Raw genomic sequence first — 14,815 nt, 5'->3', positions numbered from 1 at the left:
AAAATACACATTAGTGTCTTCAATATTTCATATTTTCCAAAATATCTAGTATGCAATTTCAATTTCTATAAATATCCAAAACATCTAATTCATTAAACACACAATGGACAGGCCATGCCAAACATCTAAAAAAAAAAGTATTATTCTGAAATTCACAATTACAAAAAATGCACGCAAAGGTCTTACAAAAACAAATAATTGTAGTGTCATAGAGTCATCATGTCGACGTATCATGAAAACCTCTACATATCCTAAAAGTGAAGTGCACATTTGGCCTCAAGCAGAGAGGGAAAACAATCTGCTCTGTGTCATTCCAGACATGTTCTCTGAAAATCTGATGCACCAGGAAGCCATCAGCTACATGAGGGGGGAGTTTGTGACACAAAAAGACCATTTCTCTTACTTTCCACAGATGAAATTAAACATCTCATATTCAGACTTACTGAACCAGTGATGGCTGTTGCTTGTATCCATGGCAGCACTCATAGAGCAGGTTTTATTCTGCTCTGAACCCCAGCGTTCGAAGTCTAAGCCATGATCATCGACCCAGAACCAGAAATCCAGGGTGCAGCGGTAGTGAAGACCCAGCCACACAAAGGGAGTGTCAGCCTTCTGGGCCTCCAGGCCCACACAGGCCTGGCTCTCTTCATCAAGAATGGAGACCAGGTCCACAGTAATGTCCTGTGTCCATTTACACTGCCCACAAAACACATCCTGTGTTTTGTGATGCAATAAAAGAAGGAAAATAAGTATTTTGTTGCCATGACACTTTAAGGCTACTTAAAATTAAATTTCATTTCATGTTTTCATTCTCCTGTATGCTTACAGTTCATCAAAATTGTATGAACACATCAACACACAACTGCAGATAAGACCTTCTAGCCCACATACTGTAAGTTTGAAGCTAGAAATGTTGGGGTTATTTTTGATTCAAACCTGAACTTTGGGAAACGTGTTTGTGTTCGTTTGGTTGAGAAGCATTAAGACTGAGATGTCTTTCCTTTCAGTGTCAAGTCTGTGTTGCAGTTAGCTGCAAATGAAAACAGAAAAAAATCATTCAAATTATTGGCCCTTACATACTTAGTTTTTTTTTTTTTTTTAAGTCATAGTCAAAGTTACTGACAGTTACAATATTACTGCTTGGAAATACAGCAGAATATCCATCCTTCAATACTGAGTCAGTACTTGAGACAAATACTGACATTTATAATTTACATAACTCACAGCAAACTATCAGCTCTACATCTCATTCTGTACATCAATAACCTCAAAGATGATTAAAACGCATATGAAGGCAGATACGTACCAAACAGAGATGAGCAACAAGCTCCACAGCATCATTCCTGCACAGGAGAAAATACAGCAACATCAGCTGGCCAGGGACAATTTTAATGAAAAAGACAAACAATCACAGACCACTAAACTGGGATCACAAGTAAATCCTTCTGTACATGCATCCTACTAGATCTAAGAAAAGACAAGTTTGAGTCTACTAACCTCTTTCCCTTTGTTGGTAATCGTCTCTCTTCACGGAGATTTTGATATGTCTTGTCCCAGTTACGGCTGTATTTGCATTTATCTCCCTTCCCTCTCGGCTGCCTGTATGAAAATGCACTAATCCCAAACAGCATCCTCCTTACTGGTTACCACTCAGAATCCAGGGGGCATTTCAGTAGCCAGAGCACAAACATATTTGCATGTCAGCATATCAAAACGGCAGTGCTTCCTCCAGAGTAAGTGCATGTTCCACCACATCCAAATATCAGCTTCATCTCAACATTTGCTTTGACAAGGGAAGTTTGTGTGTCGAACAAACTGCTTTTGTTTTCATTTGCACATCTACCTCCACTGTTCCTGGAAAAAGTGCTGTCATTTGTATAAAGCAAATTTGATTATCAGTTCCATGTTACGCTTAAACATGTTGGTGTTTGACTGAATCACTGCTGCTTTAGTTGAACCACTTAAAATTATTAACAGTGAGAATGAAATCAGGAAATTATTTTGCTAAGTCTCTCAACAATAATTCATCAGATAAGAAGCTACAGTAACGGATGGTAACAAATGACTGACAAGTAGGTTTTAACCAGACACAGTGTAATACTATCTGCTCCGCATCTGCATTTAGCCCACACTGACACACACTATCACATTTGCTTAATCAAAAACAGGCAAAATGCGTCTCACAAGTGGACGTCTTTTGATCCAAATTTATTGGGTTTGTCCGCAAACAAGTATAAAATATAAATCTTTTCTAAATCAAGCAAGAGCCTCAGTAACAGCTGGGATTTTAAATTAACACTGCACAAGATGTCTGCCTCACAACTGGTAACTACAAGCTGGTGACGGCAGGGGCCACAACGGTTTTATTTTAAGCTTTTAAAGCCTGCAGAGGCGATCACACATACATACTGTGTGTCTTAAACACATTTGAGATGTACAACCAAAGTGCAGAAATAGCTTAGATTGAGATGTTGGATCCATAGACACAGAATAACAACAATTTCTTCAAGGGTTTGCTCATTAACATTGTTGACAGAAAAATAACTGTTGTCTCCAAAATATCCAACTTATCATCCAAGTATCATCCTCAGAATCAGGTGTACTGAGGGAGACATATGGGACTGCAAAAGAGCTTTTTTGTTGTTGTTTTTAAACTTGGTCTAAGAGACTAAAGTCAGGAGTGGCAACAATCGAAATGGCACAGTAATTATATGTTGTCTTTAAATGAACACTTACCCCTTTATTAAGGGAGTGTATGCAGTTAGATCCATATCTGTGTCTAGGGAATCAACTGTAACACAATACAAGAGCTGAGAGATCATTGTCATCATTCAGTAAAATGGGTCTGGAAATATGAATAGTACTGAAGCACAAACAAAGAGATACTGTTGAGTATATGATTAAAAGCAAAGCACGAGCATTAGAAGCATCGGTTTGGGGTAAAGACTGTAAACTCAGAATTTTGAATAAACACAAGGTGAAAATTTCACTATAAATGAGAGAAAAAACATTTCCATTAATACATACAGTATATTCAATTTCTGACAAGGTGTTTTTTTTTGTTTTTTTTTTTTCAAAACGCTGGCTGCTTTACAGTGGAAATATCTGTATCTTTGATTGCTGTAAGACATTCAACCAACATGACTAAATACAGAAAACAAGTGAGGACTATAGCAGAAGTATAGCGAAGGATACAGATATGACATATGAGCATAATAGGACAGCAAGTAAACTACTCCAACCACAATGTTAGCTCTTAGCTCTAGCGCACAAGGTTAACTGGGATACAGGATGGATGTTGGCTATAAAATCACAACTCAGAGAAAAGTCATGCCACCTTAACAGAGCCCGGTAAAATATTTGAATATATGATTTACTGAATACAGATGAGATGACCCCAAGACACCACCAGGGTGTACAATATTTTTAACTATTTATTTATTTACTTTTTCAACTTTGGGACACTGATTCCAAAAAACGTCACCTAAATGCCTTCTAAGGCAGAGTGGTACTCTTTATGGCAAGTAAATTGAACTTGGTGGAGTGCCCCTTTAAGCAGTTAACACCAGTTTAAATACACCAGGTGAACTGTGGAGCCTCCTAGTTGGACATTTTAGCAAAAAAAGCTTCAAGTGCATGTCTTTTCTATTGAGTTCTGATTCTATGTTTTTTTGCAACCGAAGTACCAAAAAGCCACTGGCTGAACTCTAAAACAGATACTATTTCAAAAACACTACTCTATTGTACATCTTGTATGAGTCAGTATAGTTCACAAGCAATTCACCGATGTCTGGACAGAGTTGTAATGACACCATTTTCAAAGATAAAAACATACGAAACCATCCAAAACAGACTGACCATAGTGAAGACAGCACACTGGGCTGGATACCTGGGGCTTGGATAGAGCCTAACCTGTGGACTAAAACAAGCCAACTGTGGACAGGCATTTTTGTAGCACGTTAGTATTCAAGGACTGAAACCGTTATAAATGGGCTGCTGCCAGTTCCCAGCAAAGGGCTCAGGTTTTAGAAAACACATACAGGTCCCATGTGGCAGTCAACTTGCTAATAAAAACTAACTGGCATTAAATCTACACAAGCAATTTAGCCCACATTAGGCTTCCACTGTGCCAAGTATACCAACCCAAAATATTGTATGTACAATGTGAGCAGTTGTCTTGGGTATTGCATGCAGTACTAGACTAAAGGTATACCTTAACATTGAGTCTGTTATTTGTCACGGCCAGGCACTTGTCACATCGCGACAAAATGGTTGTAGTTAAAAGCTTATGGCTGCACGTGCCAACCTGTATGTGACAGGTGCTTGCTGACAAAATACAGGAAACAGCTGAACACCAAGGTAACCATGTAACCGCATACTACAGAAGTTTACATGGTCAACTTCAGTGTATGTAGGCAACTTTAAGAATTAGCAGATCTCAGCCATGCGTCACACCTTAGTTTAAACAACCACCCAACAATTTCTGACTTTTCACAAATTCTCTCATCTTCTTCTGTCAAGAGTTGGTGAAATTCGGTTCAAACAAGTATAGGGGCCATGTAGGCACATAGGTTTATTTGCAAAGCTTCATCAGAGTCTCTCCCCTAACTGTGACGAGCTGCAGTTGGGACAGTTTTCAGTCTATTGTCCTGTCATCTTATTGAAATAAAGTGAGACAAAAGCACGTACAATGAGGAGAGTTATTTGGTAGACTTCCCACCACAGAGGGAGTGCTGTGCTGTTTCTTCAGGCATCACAACAATTCCCTCCACGAGAGAAAGTGAATTTCTGTTTCCATTTTCTGAACAGATTCAGTCTTTTGAAGACGTCCCTATCAGCCTGTCTGTCTGTCTGTGTTGTAGACACTTCAGCGAGACAGAGAACAAATGGGACACTGCTATCTTACTGGAACATGTCTTGGGAAGTGCACATTTTAAAGTCTAAGCATTGATATTACAAAAGTGGATTGGAAGGGTAAGGAGTCAGGATTTAAAGCAACGATACAAAATATAACAGCAAAAATAACACGTGTATTTTTGAAAGAACAGATGATTAAAAATGGGGCTCAAATTGTGCAAGTCAGTGAAAGAAAGCAGTGGGTGATTGTTCTGCTAGTTTTTTGAGCCATATATAAACGTTCAAATATGAAACAAGTATTGTTAGAAAAGTGGATAAACTGGTAATATTCCTCCTCTTGAAAACACACTAAGGATAAAAAAGGCAAAATACTGGTTCAGTTAGTCATACAAAACAGATTTGGTCTCTCAGAGCCATTTCATGGTATAATAAGAGATTAAGGTGCCTAATCAGGATTTAGTCCACTATGAACACAAGTGGACAAAGTGCATTTTCTTTTTTTAAACGTTTAGTTTAGGTGCTTCACGGTTTTCTCTTCAGTGCAGACTGGAGTCAAATTATGATTTGAAATACTGTCAAACAGTGTTTCTTAAAGTACAGGTTGGTCTGATTTACACAATTAAATGATTTGGGGGAACCTCATCAGAGCTGCATCCCCACCTTAAAACTTCAATCCATCAGTCAGCCACCACGACTGAATTGAGTGAAACACTGCAGCACAATATTTCTGTCAGTCGTCACTTCCGAGGACCCAGATGTCTGCCTCACAGTGGCCATTATTCAGTTCACCGACGGTGCCTGTGCCTCAGGCTGTAGCTCTCTGCTCAGGAGACGACACATTCAACTTTGGCACAACAGCCTAATAACGTGTGGGTCTACGTAATCCCCTTTAAAAAGTCACAGGATGAGTTCTATCAAAAGCTGAAAAAACGGTTTAAAAACATTAATAGCAGTGCATATTAAACACATACTGTGGCAATTTTCCATCAGATCTGTAGGTGTTCAGTTAATAACACTAATAATACTAATGAACAAAGAGTCACTCTATAGGGAAGACTTGAGTAGACATCTTGCGTTATTTAAAAAGCATTATGGCATTGGCATTAATTCGGCATTAAGGTACTTTTTCTCCTGTCACACCATTCATGCTTACAGAGACTGACTTTCAATGTCTTTAGTCAGCTCACACCAAGTGATCGATGCAGTTGATCCTCACAGGTGCAAGAAAATGATACTGTAACATGTTGAATCAACCAGTGTCACTAACAGATGTATGTCAGCTTCACCCAGTGCTTTGCTCAGCAGTGACATCTAGCTCTGGTAAGTTTTTAAGCACCTTGTTAAACACAACAGGTAAATTTGTTTTGCGTGTCCGGTTAGTTCGGGACCAAAGGTGAAACATTCGTAACTCTGGAGCATGGAGTTTAGGTTTAGGTCTGTGCTCGCAGTAGCACGGCGAATTCTCCTCAAGGAAACGCAGCATGAATATGTGTGTGTGTGTGTGGGGGGGCCCTTCCTGTCCTCATTTAAGCAAACAGGGACTGCAAATTTAACAAGGTGCAGGATGGCCGTTAAATCTGTCAACTCCTCCTAAAATCCCCCGTCAGCAACAGTCAGTGGTCATTAATGTGTATGGATGGACCTGGATACGCTGTATTTTTTTGGGGAACTGTTTGATGGGAAGAGTTTTCGTCTTCTGCTCATCTTGAAGACTGTACTTCACCATATTTGCAGTGACAAAATGTTGTGGAAGAGCTGGTTTTTTTTTTAAGCTCCAACAAAGTTTGGTGTGTGACAGAAGATTTGTGGGGTTTGCTAAAAACGTCTTTATCATGATTGTTGTCTAACCTGTTACACATTACTTACAGTCAATAAGAAAAGTATTGAGAGTGAGCTAAAGCTAATGGTCCATCTGTTAGTCTCATGTAGACGTGATTCAGAAGTAGTTGAAAAAACAGGTCATAAATGTGTACACATGCAAATCAGTGGCATAAAAAAAGACTTAGTTTAGCGAACTGTCATCCAGCATTAATCATCCTAGTATTTTCTAACATTCTGTAATGTTTCACCGTACTTTCCACAATCGTTAGTCTTCAGAAACAGACAAGGATTTCCTGACGCTACGTGACGGTTCCCAAACCTCACTGTCATCGGTATCATTGCCATCGTCTTCCTCATCTTCGTCATCATCAACATCATCATCATCATTGTCCTCCCCCGTCCCCGCGCCGGTCCTCTCCACGGCTGCCGTCGATGCCTTTCCCTGCGTCCCCTCCCCCTTGTCTCCGTCCGTCCTCCCTGCAGTCGGTTCCTGGAAGGGATCTAGGCCCATGTCCAAGCGTCGCTGGACCTCGGCGAACCACTCCCTCACCTTTTCAAGCACAAAGAAACCTGTTAACTGTATAATGTTGGCAGGACTGTACATACTACTGAGGACAGCAAAGACCATCCACTGTGTAAAAGTTATGGAATTTTGGCAGGTTTCACGACAAGAAGATGAGTTTACATTGGACTAGCCCCAGGCCAGGGTGGAGACAGAAAAGGAAAAAAGACATTAGGTGTGTCAACTTGCAACGTAAGATCTGAACCAGGGTTTTTGCAGTCATGTGGTTTGTCAGGACTCTTAGAAATCTGACTGATTTTGGGAAACTGAATTAATTAAAGGCATCCTGTGGAGTTTTTGGCCTCTAGTAGGCCCATGTGACTGTTTTGTTTGATTTGTGCACCCAGGTGACATAGGCATTCCTGCAAGTGGTTTCACACTACAGAGAAACCAAGAAAACAAACACACCAATTCACCAATATGATACTGGCATGACTTTTAGAATATAGTGCAGGGAAAGGACAATAACAGGAAATATGACTGAGAGGGTAAATACATCTACTTCAGTTTCTTTTAAATGCTCTGAAGTCTAGTTGGGTGAGTGGAGCTCCGCTTGGGGAAGTTGGCTCCATTTCAAGTAGCCTATAATTGTTCGTTACCTGTTCATAGCTCATGTTGGTCTTGGTGACAAGTTCGTCCAGATCTTGCTCATTGAGGAACCGGTGTTTCAGGTAGTACTCCTTTAGTATCTCCCTGCCACTCTTGAATTTCTTCAGCGGGGGAGATTTGTCGACATCTGTGCCAGAGGAGGCAGACCTTCTTGGCTGCTTCCTGGTTCGAGACCGACCCCAGCCGCGATTTCGGCTCCGTCTTTTTCGCCCACTGCTGCTGTTCCCCAGTTTATTGCTCCCAACGATAGCTGCCCCCTCAATGTTGCCACTTTGGTACTGAAAGAACCATTTCAGGTTCCCGTTTTTCCAGGAGTACCGAGAGTCCCCAAACCAGCTGACAATGTAGGACCGAGGAAGGCCGCTCTCTTCTGCCAGCTGGTCGTACTCCTCTGGTGTGGGCCACTGGGTCCGCACAAAGGCACTTTTTAGAATATGGAGCTGCTCTGGAGACTTTTTACTTTTATCTTTGTTGTCTTTGTTGCTGCTGCTGCTGCTGCTGGTGCTGGTGGTGGGCAGATGTTTACTGCGACCTGCAGGAGGAGTTAGACTACCTTTACGAGACGAGGAGGCTGATGGGGACGTAGAGGCTGCTCCTCCTCCATCTGCAGATTTCGCTCCGTCTGTCTCCATTTTCCCTCCCTCTGAGGAATCTGGGGAGGAGGTACTGACAGATGGAACTTTGCGTCTCTCGGTGAACCATGCGTCAATCTCCCTCCGTGTCAGTTTAGTCTCAGTCCTCAGGCGACTCAGTTCTTCATCTGACGGGGTGCTGCTCTTCTCAAAGCTCTCCTCCAGCACCACCAGCTGCTCCGGTGTCTTCTCCTTGAACTTCTGCAGGGTAAAGTCTGGGAACGGGTTCCATGTTTTGGGTCGTGTCTCCTTCTCCTTCACAGGAGGAGTGCGTGGAGGATGGGGGGATGCAGGGGTCTCATCGCTTGAATCAATAACAATGGTGGTGCTGGCACTGGTACTACAGCTGCCCCCTCCTCTACCTCCTCCGTCGTGGTAAACAATGACATGGCTGTTCTTGGAGTTGCGCTGGTTGTACCGAGTGTCACTGAACCATTTCTTGATCTCTCCCTTTGTAAGGTTGGTGAGCTTCATCAGTCGTGCAATTTCAGCATCAGTGACAAACTGGTTTTTCAGGTAGCTGGCTTTTAGCTCTGCCAGCTGCTCTTTGGACTTCTTAGGCCGCATACTGAACGTGTCAGCGCTGAGGGCAGAGTTCTCCTTAGAGACAGAGAGAAAGGAGAAAGGTATATATTAAACAAGTGCTACTTGCTCATTAACAGCAGAGACAGCACAGCAACAAAGTGTGTTTGTGTGGACGCCTGTGTTAACCCTTGATAGGACACTATAATGGGTTAACCCATAATACTGCAATGATTCACATGTGGTCCACACCTGAGGAGAAAGGGACGGAGGTTGGACAGTGGTGGCCCGTTTCAGCTCACTGTTCGTTGGCTGGCACAAAACTCTGCTGGAGCTCTGGGACTGGCTGGGCAGCCCGGCCACTGTCAGGGTGATGGGACTAGTCACTGGAAGGTTCGCCCCTGGGCCGACCTACGCAGAGCCACAGCACGACAAACACAAAGTGAAGTTGAAACACATAGCCAGGGAGGTGTGTTTGTTGTTTTTGAGTGATCATTATTCGTAACAACTTACTTTTAGAAATAGCACTAAACCGAGCTATGTTGCTGCTTTTTGGGTTACAATTTCTCTCTCCTCTACATCGTAAAGTGTGAATGTGAGCAGAGAAAATCAGCACAGATCAGACAGCTAAAACATTTCAATATCCACACAGACACTGTATTGTTTCACGAATTCACAAGATACACTACTTCAGATGGCATGACGCGAGTTTTAGTGTTTCCCAGAAGAACCCAGGGTTGTCTATGAGACTTGTGATTAGATACATGGTCAGCCTCATAAAAACTAGATAGAAATAAAATTTAGAACGGAAGGTTCTGACATTAAATTTCAACATCTAACTATTTGTTATTGAGACTACTATATATCATATGATCATTTCTATTGCCAATCCCTACTGCACAGCTAAGCATAAATTAAATAGACATCACAGGAGCTAAAAACTTATACTGCTCAGAAATTTTTGAGAAGCACAAAAATCATGTACTTTTAAAAATGATGTAAAAGGTCTATGGGCAAATATATGCCATATTCATAAAATGATCACATGTCCAAGTCAAACCAGTTTTAAGGTGGCACATTGCATGTTTCCTGTCCTCACATACCTGTGTGAACACCAGGCCGGGCTGGCCCACGATCTGGCAGGTCTGAAGAATGGACTGCAGGCCGTTGGCAGCAGCCGAGAGCTGGTGAGCAGGTATGACAGTGATGGTCTGAGGCACCGTGTGCACTGTGCCGTTAAACTGTTTCCTCCTGGCCTCCTCCACTTCCTCTGGAGTCCAGCTGACACCGTGCTTCAGCCGCTGAGCTGAGAACCACACCTGAGTGTAGAGCAAGTAGGTGTGACAACCATTTAAAGAACATGGAAAAAGGTCGTATTTAGTATACATTCAGACTTGTACTTTAAATTAAAATTCAAATGGCATTTTATTTAAGTGATCTATCCAGGGCATCAGCCTTCACTCCTTCACCTTGATCTGCTCCTCTGTGAACTGTGTCTGTGCTGCCAGGCTGCTGATCTCAGCCATGGAAGGGTAAGGAAACTTTTTGTATGTGGTGCCCAGCAGAGGGTTGGTGTCCATGGCTGCACTGTAGGAGGGGATGCTGCTGAGAGGAATCAGTAGCTGAGGCTGTGCTGCTGCTGTTGCGGCTGCTGCGCTCTGCTGGGCCTGGAAGGCAGACAGCACCTGGAATAGAGGAAGAGAAGGGAGGTAAGAGAGGTCTGAACCTGAAGCCTGAATTGTTGTTGAAGACAATGAATATCTATCAGACGCAGGACTGTCCTGTAGCTGAAGATGAAATGTGACCTCTCTGTTGAAGACATTTATATTATGGTCACCCATTATCCAAAGCATGTGAGCTGTTTTTTTAGTGTCTAAGCTGCTGTTGAGTCTGTAAAAAGGCTTTACTATTTCACAGATAGGGGCAAATAGAATATTCTTCTGATTGTGTTGCTGAACTGAATGTACTTAACACATATATAATAAAGACCCTCTACCTGTGCCAGGCCAGCAGGTAGAACTGTGGGGTTTAAAATGGATGACTTCCTCTGCTGCTCTGAGGGTGGGCTGACCAGCAAGCCGCCTCCTCCGAGCTTCATGGAGTCATGCAGCAGCATCTCCACTGGCGTCATCGGCCCTAGAGGAGCTTCTATTGGCTCCTGCTCTCCACCCACCTCTCCCTCACCGCCTCCTCCAAAACCTTCAACAGCCTCATCTGCTGATTTCAGGGACACAGCGATCCTCTTGGGTTCAGCTTTGGTCTTCATCCTCATGATGGGGGTCTTGCTGAGTGAGATGGCAGCCACCGACGCAGGGTCTGCTCCTCCTTCCTCAGGTGCATCGCACCGTTGCTCCTGGGTCTGCTGTTCGCCGCCAAGAACATCAGGCGGGTTTGTACTGCTCTGCTTTTGTGAAGGACCAAGTACTTCACCATCTTTGACAGCAGAGACACTGAGCTCATCTGTGACAACATTAAAGCATACATTGTGACAGGGATTTCATTTGTCCTTCCCCTTAATTCTTATTTACAGGTAGAAATAGGTGAAAATGACTATTAGAATATTATAGTACCTGCATCTGGTGGTGTGGGGACAACCACAACAGCCTGACCCAGCTCCTCCTCTGCTCCCTCCTTCACCTTCCCATCCCCTTCCTCAGCTTCGCCCTCCTTTTCCCTTTCTGCTTTCTCCTCCAGCTCTTCTTGCTCTACCACATCAGATGGCAGCACCATGCAAGGTGTGGTTGATTTCCGGCGGCTTGACATTATCAAACCAAAGTCTGTTTACTTTTCCTTAGGGTAAATGTGCCGTCTGACAGCAGTGTCAAGGCTCACATGTCTTGGATGCCTGTGTTCACATGCTAAAGCCCTTAAACGATTTATTTCCGGAGAAAGAAACAAAAATTAGCATGTCAGAACCAATTTAACACAAAACAGTATTCTGTATATATGATATATTCTTTTTGAATGAGTATTGACAATTTGTAGTAGTAGTTTGTTTTTTAAAAACATCTATCAACAGAAACTGAATATTTTTAGGATTTATCATTAATAGATCAATTTAAGGGTGCAATGTGTGAAAGACTGATGATGAGTGATGAGTTTGCAGAATGCATCCCTCACGTCCTACCCCTATTGTAGAAACATGGCGGCACAACATAGCTGCCTCCATGAAAGGAGACCTACTCCCTGTATAGATTTCTAAGCCCGAGTGTAATTTTAAAATGCAGTGGTTGGTGTTTTCTAGTGATTACACACTGACAACAAATTTATAAATACTATATTTCTGCTAATAGATCTCTGTAAATGTTACAGTGATCCTTTAAGATCTTGTGTGTTAAGACAACTATTGTTTTTAAACATTAACTATGACTCAAACAGCCTACCTTTAAAAAAATTACATTTATCAAAGTTAAAGTTCTTTTAAATTGCAGTCCCAATTTCAACCATGATATAGTAAGAATATTATGATATAGTAATCATGATATAGTAAGAGACTAAAACGTGTGCATATGTAGCCAATTATTTCTGGAATTCAATAGGTACTGTACATATTTAGTATATATAAACAAACCCAAAATACCTGAAACAGTTTTTTGTCTACAATAAAAAAAAACCCTGATATTTCATAGTTACTATCATCACACAGACACATACGTTGTGTTTGTGCAGCAGACCCACAGATTGTAAAGTGCACACTGACACTGGATTGCATAAGGTGCACAGGGGGAGGAAAATCAAATGGTGCGCTTCATTCAGCATGATGACTAACAGCATGACTCATGTGCGCCTGTAAACACAATTAACGAACAGTTTTGAGATTTGTGATCAGCACCATATCTGTCTTGAATACATGTTTACAATATGTTGGTTATGCTGGTGAATGGGCAACATGGTTGAGATTAAGGCCAAGACAAAAGGAAGATTTTCTATCCACTATATATACAAACATCAATAAATGGTGAATGAACATATGTTTACATTAGTGGTTGTGAAAGAGAATCAGTTGGTTAATTGGCACAAGATTATCTGTGTTAATAAAATTAACATTGTCTATCAAACAAAAACACAAAACATTTGTTTGTTCCTGCTTCTCAGATGTGAAGATCAGACCAGTCTCTATATTTACAAAAGGCTTTTGAAGCATAAACCAATATGAATTTACAAAAAAACTAAAACAAACACTTTTGACTTTTATTATCTGGCAATGTAGGCCAGAGCCCCAGGGCCCTACACTGTCAGTAGGGGCCCCACACTCACTGTGTGTTCATTTGTTTTGGTAACTTTCTTTATTGTGGCAATGTGTTTGAAAAAAGAGCATGTCTGGCCGTGTACAAAGACTCCCTGTCAAAACTGGCTGTTATCTGTGCTGTAATGCATGTTCTGATTGAATATGTGTTAAATGAAATGTCCACAAAGCAAACATGGGTCCAGGTGCTATCCCAGCTCAGGATTACTGTACACAGTGACTGCACTGTGGGTTAGAAACTTATTTGTGCCCTGTTTCACCTGAAGCTTCACAGTAACACAGGCGCTGCCACACAGCAGCAAACAGTGTCAATAAACAGACGCCTGAGTAAACAAACAGTGAGACTGTAGCATGCTATGTGGCACCATGTGCAGTAACACACGGCGGCACCATCACTTGGAGGTGTGAGCTAGCTAATTCGTTCTTATTAAAGTAGTGATAAGGGGGAAATTAACACTGCAGGACGTGTAACGTAGCTCAGTGGCGTGTGGGTAGCATGGATTTGTAGTCCAACCAGCGGGTGTTAGCGGTGCCGGTCATTATTATTGATCAGGTCTGGCGATAAACTTACTGGACTGCTGAAATGTGCACTGTGCAGCTACCAGGCTGTCGAGACGAGGCGACGGGTAATTTCCTGGGTCTCGACAGATCAGCCCTCAGGTTCAGTCCAGTGGTGTCTGTCGGTGTCGCTCCTTCCCCCGGTTAAACACTCAGCCCCTGCCCGGCCGGGACCAGGAGCGTTAGGGGATATTTGGGTCTCCCAAAGCCGCAGAGGGAGGCGGACAGATGGACGGACCGGTCTCACGGCTACAGCTCCGGTCTGCAGATGCTGGAAACACCGGACATATCTCTCCCCGTCGGAGCAGGTTATTTTACCGCCAGGGCGCGTCTTTGTAGGGTTACCAGGCCAAACGCACGGTAGTTACATTCATGCCGAGGCGGCCGTAGCTTTCTGACCTATTTCTGTGACATTTTAACGGCAGATTTTTTTGTAATGATCAAACGGCGTCATCATTCAATGTGATACGCCCTGACGTCATTCCTCGGCGACTCTCGCTGCTCTAACATTTCGGAAAAAATTTGCGAAAAATGTGCACAATTTTACCTCGATAACACACGGACGAGTGTGATTTAGTCACAATCTGGGCAGAAATTATGGGATGTTAAGCCGGGTGTGAAGTGGGCCGTAAACAAACTGGTTCTCCGAGCCGGCTCTCTGCCAAAATGTCCTTACATGACCTGTCAGCGCAGGCTGAGGAGCTACTTGAGGACAACACTGACATTGTGAAGTTTCTGCTCACTACACCTGATCCTGCCCGACCTACCGAGGACTTTCATCATGTCACCTTATTTCTAAATATGCTCCACGACAAGAGGCTTTGGATGTATGGCCGATCTCTGTGCCAAAATAAAATACCGTCGGTTTAGGCCTAATTACAGTAAACCATATACCACACTGCTGCCACAGGACAACAAATGTGTTTGTGTATGCGCCAAATATATTAACTCAAAGTCAGACAGGGACTGGGCTTTGAGACGACTGCAGCCTGTCACTTTTTGATTCTG

At 42.6% G+C, this 14,815-nt stretch overlaps 1 protein-coding gene across 2 annotated transcripts; it reads right to left on the bottom strand.

The window, feature by feature from the left end:
- Positions 1–2,047: 2,047 nt before the first annotated feature.
- zhx1 (zinc fingers and homeoboxes 1) lies at positions 2,048–14,274 on the bottom strand. Of its 2 annotated transcripts, XM_026293045.2 has the most exons (8): positions 13,821–14,274; positions 11,574–11,869; positions 11,000–11,463; positions 10,473–10,688; positions 10,107–10,322; positions 9,256–9,414; positions 7,840–9,081; positions 2,048–7,228 (listed from the first exon to the last, which is right to left on the bottom strand). In XM_026293045.2, the coding sequence occupies exons 2-8, from the start codon at positions 11,764–11,766 to the stop codon at positions 6,944–6,946; spliced, it is 2,775 nt and encodes a 924-aa protein (XP_026148830.1). In that variant the 5' UTR covers positions 11,767–11,869; positions 13,821–14,274; the 3' UTR covers positions 2,048–6,943. The 2 variants fall into 2 exon arrangements, with proteins under 2 accessions (XP_026148830.1, XP_026148831.1); XM_026293046.2 differs by lacking the exon at positions 13,821–14,274 and having other exon boundaries at positions 11,574–11,879.
- Between the last annotated feature and the right edge of the window lie 541 nt (positions 14,275–14,815).

This window comes from Mastacembelus armatus, chromosome 16, assembly GCF_900324485.2.
Source record: "Mastacembelus armatus chromosome 16, fMasArm1.2, whole genome shotgun sequence".
NCBI lineage: Eukaryota > Metazoa > Chordata > Actinopteri > Synbranchiformes > Mastacembelidae > Mastacembelus > Mastacembelus armatus.
This window is presented reverse-complemented; position numbering and strand designations above follow the sequence as displayed.

Excerpts from the sequence above, each read along its gene's own strand:
- zhx1 (XM_026293045.2), bottom strand. The coding sequence starts at position 11,766 with ATGTCAAGCCGCCGGAAATCAACCACACCTTGCATGGTGCTGCCATCT. Across the intron at positions 9,082-9,255 it reads CTCCGTCCCTTTCTCCTCAG|GAGAACTCTGCCCTCAGCGC; the intron begins GTGTGGACCACA and ends TCTGTCTCTAAG. Across the intron at positions 7,229-7,839 it reads CCAACATGAGCTATGAACAG|GTGAGGGAGTGGTTCGCCGA; the intron begins GTAACGAACAAT and ends GTGCTTGAAAAG.